This window comes from Halyomorpha halys, unplaced genomic scaffold, assembly GCF_000696795.3.
Source record: "Halyomorpha halys isolate HHAL.00 unplaced genomic scaffold, Hhal_1.1 Scaffold74.1, whole genome shotgun sequence".
Taxonomy (NCBI): Eukaryota; Metazoa; Arthropoda; class Insecta; order Hemiptera; family Pentatomidae; genus Halyomorpha; species Halyomorpha halys.
Window position 1 is genome coordinate 946,124 of NW_027104736.1, and position 8,310 is coordinate 954,433.

The following is an 8,310-nucleotide window of genomic DNA, read 5'->3' on the forward strand; positions in this document are numbered from 1 at the left end:
GTAAAAAAAAAAAGAAAAGAGTCAATTTTATAGTTAAGGCTTATCGTATTCCAAACCGTTGGTCTTAGCTACCTGACCCACGTGCCTCGCCAGCCGTCTTGGCTATCTAGTCAACGTGTTCAATTCTCTAACATCCTATCTTTTAAACCACTATTGTTCCAATTTTCAGTTTAATATTTTGACTAATAATTGAAGAGCACTACATATGGTTTAAAAAACCATAAAAATGGGCTGGAATTGATCGATAAAAGGGAGTCTAGGTAAACGTCAAAATTTAATAAATATAATACATCTTGAATTGGATTGATACCAAGTTCGTAATAATAATCATAAGAGAATTAATTTTTTTTTTTTATCATTACATAGTTTGTATGTCATTTTACTATGAAATGAAATATGTAACCTATCAAACAACAAAAATGTTGTCCAATGCAAACAAGTTATTATTTCAATTAAGTGTATAACTATTTCTTAGAAAATTTATAACGTATTTATTAAATTGTTTTACTTGTATGTTCTGTGGTGTACTTACTATACAACTATGATAGTAAGGCCTACTAGTAGCTGATTTGGTTTTAAATTATTTGATTGTCGAATGATGAATAAATGTTTATTCGAAGAAAATTATTCACTACTAATGTCTAATCAGGACTAGGATGGAGAAAGAATCTTTTTTTTTAAAGTCAATTCAAACTTATTTTTTTTTTTTTTTTTAAGTCAATTAAAGTATTTAGTCGTTATTCATGAATATTATTTTAGTTGTAGTCATAGAAAACGACTAAAATTTAGAAAAAACATTATATTTATATGCGTTCAGATCTATGTAAAATCGCGCTTTCACTTATTGATTTATTTTAACTTTTTGGATTTTTAACATTTTAGGGTCCTATTATAATTATTTTTAAAATGAATATGATATCGATTTCCTTTTTTTCTTCTCTTAGTTTAACGTTAACTTGTAAAGAACTTTTTTGTATAATGAATGTTTTTTTTAATGAACATTGTTCGAATCATATAACTTGCTAGTAATACTAGAAAATGTTTTCTGGTTAGAATGTTTTCTGACTTTAGTTTTCATTCTGGGCCTGTTAGCTTTCATACTTCAAATCTTTTATTTTTTATTAACTTTATTTTAATTATATAATCTTTATCTTGATGTTTTAGACCCCATCTTCAGGTATTTTCTCTTTTATCATTATAGTCAGATCTTGTGTTTTTTTTCTTTCATAATATATTTTTTACATCTATTCCTTTAACTTATTTGTTAATAGACGCTTCTAAAAATATTTTTTACCCGATTTCTATTTGAAATTTTATCATATTTTATGCTTTAAAATCATAGAGTATAGAGTAGATGTCTTGTCCGTTTTGTCGTCAGCTTATGGAATCACTTAAAAACTATACATTTCTAACACTCTAGTTGTTCACTCTAGAAAACTGAATTGCTAACAAAGGTCTTAGTTGAACCACTATCCAAAAAGATACTGCAAACAATTTTTGTATTGTAATTAGTATCAACACCGATTAGTGAAGTCGTGTGAATAGTCACACCAGATATTTCATTATTTATTATTTGCTAATATAATAAATAATAAATCATGTTGTAATAGTTTTTTTTTTTAATTTTATTTATATTTTTTTTCTAGTTTTTGAATTCTACGTTACTTCAAACGTAAAATCTCAAATTTTGAGGGGGAAGTTTATTATTTTTTTTCTTGGATGATTAAAAAGGTTTATTGTTAAAAATATTAAATACATATATTTTTATTTTAATGATATAATTTGAATTCTATTTCATAAACGATGAGCTAGTACAAGCACCCTTTGGTGCCTGGGAGCATGTTGTAAGGAACCTGTCAACCTTATCAGATAACTTGTACACAAAGCGCCAAGTAGTGTCAGTAGAAAGATGGCTATTCACGGAAGTTGAGGGAGGGAACTGTTGGCCTTGATTGTGATACCTTTTTATCTCATCCTACCCTTTTATTTACCTCGAAACATTTATTTTTCTTCCTTTTTTCATTCCTTAACACCAGTCTAGGGTTCTAGGCTAGCAAAAGTAAGTAATTCTGTAATAATTATCTAAGTGATGTTAGCTTACAGTTGTGTTCTATTTCTTACAAACTTGTGTAATCAATGATTCACATTAAGACTACCTTCTTTTAAATTGTGGCTTATAAAGAAGCAAGCCTAAAGTAAGTTGTGTATTTCTGGATTTAAATTTGTTCAAATCCTTATAACCTAACCTTAACCCAGTAGTCAAAACAAGGTTTTAATATGACCTACAAAAACATAAATGTTTATCTCAATATTTTTTTTCCTTGCATAATCTGTTTCTGCTAAGACTTTGCATCATAATATATATATGCTGAATAATAAATAAATTCTATAGACAGATTGATTTGAGTCAACTTACTTGATATACATCAATTCTATAACTTAAAAACTCTAGTACATAATCAAACAGGTGGTAAATAACAATTTGACATTTTTATTTTCAATTCTTATTCTTGTATGATTAAGTATTTATCATAAAACATTGAACAGAATATGTATGAGTCATTGGAAAACTGTTATCTGACATTGGACAGACTGAATACTTAATTTTTAGGTTAATGTCTCTTAAGTTTTAATATGTTTTATAGATAAAATAGATTGTATGATTTTACTTTTTTCCCTATTGTTACAATTTATGGTTTATTCACTCTTCAGTAACAAATAACAAACAAGAATACTTTTTCTTGTTAATTTCTTGGATACATCAATATTAAAAAACTGAAGGAAAATATTGTCATCATTTCATTTTAATAGTGTTATGACTTGAATAAAGGTTTTGTTTTTATTTGGATGGGATAAGAAAAAATACATGAACCATAATAATTTTTTTTTTAAATTATTCATTGTCAAATTTCATTTTTATTTGGAAATATATTGTTATTTTAAAAATTTATTATTTATGCTTAATATTTTGAGATGGTGTAGCTGCAGTACCCATTCTGTGTAACTGCAGTACCCAATTTCCACTTCATATTATTAGTAATATCCAATATAATGAGTCCTTTTTCTTTTAATTCCTTCTTTATTCCAATATAATATATAATTCTTAAGCTTAATCCCAATAGCCATTTTATCAAAAAAGGTTGTAAATTTTTATGGAACTATGTGCATGTGCACAAAGGAACCTTTTATTTGCAAATGTGTGAAAGAAAGTGTGATTTTGTTTACTTCTTATCTGCAGTTCTTTTTAAAAACTGTGTACCATATTCTTGTATATGATTCATTTTAAAATTAGGTTACTATCCTGCTTCTTGCTTTTTTATATTATTGTTTTTTTATTATTTTTTTGTTTTGCTAAAAACTTTAACCATGGACTTACTTCCATAAGAAACAACTTCAAGGCCTGTAAATGAAATTTAACAGCATATGTTTTTGGTGCTGTCTCTTCATAAGAAACAGGTTGTATTATCCTAAGAGGTTTAGGGAACCGCAATGTAATTGGGTAACATAAAATACATTTTATGTTTTTGTTTTTTTTTATTACTGCAACTGATGAACATTCTAGTATTTGTTAGTATGTTATTTAATGTTTTTTTCATTACATTATACGAGTTCTATAATATTTACAAGTTTATGAATGGTTTGTAAGAGTATATATTGTTTTATTTCAGATGGGAACAACATGGGATATGATACTGGCATGGTTAAAACGAATATATTTCAACAATCAGTTACACTGACAGCAAAAATGTGGCCGCCTCAGGTAATTGATTTCTCAGTTAAACTTCATTTTAAACAATAAATACCCTCCCAAACTGTCAACATAAAATGTAACTACATAATATAATTTATATATTATATTATATGTGTAACTAAAATAAACTAGCACTTTCGAAATCTAGAAAAAAATATGTCTAACCCCTTGAAAACTACCCATATTTGGTTTATAAATTTCATGATTTTTTTAGGTTTTCTTGAAATTTTAATACATAAAATCCTTTTGGTTTTATATTACATGAGTCACAAGTTAATATTTTTATCCAACTTTTTTTTTCCGGCATAAACTGGTAAGACTTGTTTCATTTGTGTGAAGGACCCCTGATTGTCTAAATAATTCCTGAAACATACTTTTTCCAGTGATTTCTCACTTTTTTTTATAAAGTAATACCGAGTTGATCTCGGCTATAATTCAACGAACATTGAGCAATTGCTGACTGATCATCCACTGCTCATTGTGTTTAAGAGACCTCCCACTATCTCTCAGTGTTCCAACTTTTAAAAAAAAATTCTCACAGCAAATAACCCAACAGTACTTTTAATTTCTGGATATGATGCTTTGTAATTGAATTTTTATTTTATCATAAAAATCTTTATTTATTTTCAATTTGATTTATTTGTTGAAAAATATTTTTTCACCAAACTCAGTTTTTATTTCTTTTTGTTAATTATACTTATTTTTTAGGATAAAAACAGCACCGGAAAGGGCGAGCGATGGAACTGGTCTACTTGGCGGGTCCCAAGTGACCAACTCCCTGTCGTAATAGCAGCATTCACCGGAGGGCTGCTTATCGTCATTCTAGTCCTTGCTGCTTTTCTTTGGAGATTTTGTGTTGCTCCACATAGGAACAAGGATTACCGTATGTATATCATTTACAACTGTGTTTTTTTTTTTACTTAGAAAAAAATTATACATTTTTATATTTTTTTGGTTTATTGAAATATTGTAGTTTTATTTATGATTAATATAAAACATTTTTACAAATGTAGCATTTTAAATTAAAGAAAAGGAATGATAAATGTTAGGTTATTTTTTCTCTTCTTCTTTCTCTCTTCGAGGCTGCCCACCTGGAAATTAGGTGGAGGAAAGAATGGTATTTAAAAACTGTGAAGATAGTTTTAGTTTGTATGTAACTGGCAGAAAGTTTCAGAAATTGACACTCATGTCAGGCGCTGTAATTTGAGAATTGTTATAAGATAACAGATCAGGGCCGTCTATTGCTCAGTTGGTTAGGCACAGACTTACCATCCTGAGATCTTCTGGCAGTTCGAAACTGGCCTGGAAGTTGACCTTTTTCATTGAGCTGCAGCCCCACAAAATGAAAAACTTGACCCCCCCCACCTTGGTTAGGTAGAATAGGACTCCAATGAGAGTCTTGGCAGGAAAAAAAAAAAATAATAATAATAACAGATCTTAAGATAGGCAGTTAAAAGTGATTTAATTTTTTTATTAAATAATGATAATTGTTTATCAATTAAATAACTTTCAGTGTTTATTGAACTGACACTAACAATCCATTTATTTTCAAGTTGGTTGAAAGTTTGGAAATAGCTTTGTGACAGTAATGTTCATGAGTTTTTAGTTTTAAATATTTTTTATTATTCTTTAATAAGATCCTATGTTAAATTTACTTTTAGCTAATTTAAAACATTTGAATTTTCAAAGTATAATACACCATTATTATTTTTGTTCCTTAGGATAAGAAATTTCCTCAAAAAATAACATCAATTTTCGCAGTTTCATGGTTTTTTTTTAAACTTATTTTTATTAAATTGTTTGATGTACCTCTTACTAATTTAGCAAGGATTATTATCCAATCTATTTAATGAGAGTATAGTTTGTAGTTAGAGCTTAATGAACTAGGGGTATTTAATATTGTGCTACTAATTAGTTAATTTGGTTACAGGGGTGAAAATGGACGATACTGGAACATCTTTCCAGTCCAGGCCTGTAGTTCCAGTTATGCCTAGGTACAATTTTGTTTTATTCATTTATTTTTACATTAAATAAGTTTAGTTTTTACAACATTGATGTTTAGTGCTCTTGAAGTTATCTGTTATTATATTTTTCTTACTAGTAAAAAATTAATCTAGTTTTATTTTCACTTATTTTATTATTTTTTTCTTATTACTTATTTTTTTGTTATTTTAGCCATTCAGCTGTGTACTTAGACCCTAAAAGTGGTGAATGGTCCGTGAGTTCGAGATTGGTTGGTGGAGGACATACCAGCCATTGGTTCTATAACAGTCATATTTTGAACCCTGCTAGGCTTGAATCGTGTGCTGTTCCGAGATCAATTAGTGTACCTGCACCACATAATCCTCAGGTATGATTTAGAATTTGTGCAAAAGCTCTCTGTAATGGCTTTGTTAAATCTTAATGATTTATAAAAACTTCAGAAGAATTACTAACTATGCCAGGATTTCTTAAAGTGAGAAAGTATTTTAGAAATGAGGACTAATTGTATCCTTTCATCTTAGATCAAAGGTGCCGAAATATTGTCAAATACTTAAATGGAAGACACTGCCATAATTACCAGACATTAACATACCACTCAGATCTTACTAAATTCACAATATAACTTACAAAAGTTGCACGACTGGTGCCAATTATGGAAGAATCGACTAAACTGGTGAAAATGCCTGACACATTACTTTTACAGTGAGACACAAAATTTTCCCTCCAGTATACCTCAATAACTCACCCATCCTGCAGATACGCGTTGTACAATTCCTAGAATTAACGTTTCATAGGAGGATGTATGAGTCCCATATATTAAGTAAAAATACCAGTTACTAAACCTGAAACTAAGTCTAATAAACTCACTACTCATAGAAACCTCCAAATTAAATACAAGGCAAAAATTAAGTATATATACATACCTACTAAAACCAGTTTGGATTTACACACTACAAAATTTATGGGATCTCTGAATTACACTCACATCAAACAACTACAATCTTTATAGTTCAAACATGAATTATCATCAAAGCATTGTTGTACAATATTAACTAGATTTTACATATTGAGTTATGAATTCCATGGTCACTGAACACATATATGAACTGACTACAAACGTTTTCATGAAAAACTTCATGTACACCATAACACCCTAATTAGACAAATGGCAACAAGTCTAGTAATATGCAAATTGTCAATCTTGCACTTGACTAGTGCGGAGAGTAATATGAAGAGGGGGGGATGTAAACTTATAACTGCAAAACATTTAATTGCATTTTTAAATTCTGCTTACTTTTCTTACCACTTAGGTAATTGAGTCAAATTTTCGATGTGGATTTTTTGGATCTATCTGATTTTGAGACCCTTTAGTCCAAAAAAAAAAAAGTTTGGACAAGAAGTGAACTTTGGCTTTGATCAATTTTGTTTTATATTAATTTGGCCTCTGATGCCTGTGTACCAAATCAGCCAGCCTTTCCAAAGAGATGAAAAAACATGTTTTTCTCTAGACTGCATCTCCAAAATGGCCCTAGAGTCCATTGATGATTTTGATAAAACATGCTTAAAGTTTTCTCCTTAAAGCCCCTTAACTGTTAAATATAACATAAATCTTCAAGAAAATGTGGAAAAAAAAGAAAATTTCATTTGTGAATAACTCAAAAAGTATATATTTTATGGTGAACTATGTATATATATTTATTTAAAAAGGAATAAAATTTCCTAAAAATTAAAAATCAGAATTAGTATTAGTTGAGATAAGACCTATCTTTATTTTTCTAGATAAAAAGATTATTGTTATCGGTTCAGATTTAAATGAATCTATGTTTTAGAGACCCCTTCTATGGAAAAAAAAGGACATTTTTATGTAAGCATTTGAAAGACAATTGAATTCTTCACAAAATTTTATTATATTAATTAATATCTCCTAATTAATTGCTATCTAAGCAAGCTCCACACCGCTTTCTGGTAGGAGAGGAATGATTAAGAAAAAAGAGAAGAATTATTATCATGCCACCTATAACTCAGTTGGTTGGGCCCATTCTTACCAATTTGAGATTGCTGGCAGTGCCAGTTCGAATCCAGCCTGGGTCATTGACTTTTTTCATTGAGTGGCAGTCCCACAAAATGAAAAACTTGGCCCCCAACCATGGTTAGACAGTAGTATAGGACTCCAATGGGAGTCTTGGCAGAAAAAAAAAGAATTATTTTCTCAACATATTATTTTTCTGTATATCTTTTGTCTTAAAATTATTTTGAAACCCCTCTTAAATTTTGTGATCTATAATCCTTCCTCTAAAAAAAAATTTATTTCAATTCTATTATATTATATCATAGGAAGATGGCCCTGGTGGCAATCAATGAAGGTGTTAAAATAGTAAAAGAAAACTATTAATTGTTAACCAACAATTTATTTATTGCGATTAACAATATATAGTTTTCTTTTACTATGATGATACCTTAATTGACCGCCACCTGGACCATCTTTCTACGGTCAACTATCTTCCAATATTCCATAATATGTTTTATAAATTTACAAATTAAATTTGAATAATTTTAGAAATTAATTTTCAATATTT

At 28.8% G+C, this 8,310-nt stretch overlaps 1 protein-coding gene across 2 annotated transcripts in view; it reads left to right on the forward strand.

The window, feature by feature from the left end:
* LOC106692869 (uncharacterized) overlaps positions 1–8,310 on the forward strand; it is a gene marked incomplete in the record, with an annotated part of 196,086 nt that overhangs the window by 174,002 nt on the left and 13,774 nt on the right. The window contains 5 exon segments of one of the 2 annotated variants that reach the window (XM_067044827.1): positions 1,887–2,059; positions 3,669–3,760; positions 4,460–4,634; positions 5,682–5,745; positions 5,927–6,101. In XM_067044827.1, the coding sequence (XP_066900928.1) occupies positions 3,680–3,760; positions 4,460–4,634; positions 5,682–5,745; positions 5,927–6,101 (495 nt within the window). 2 annotated transcript variants of the gene reach the window in all.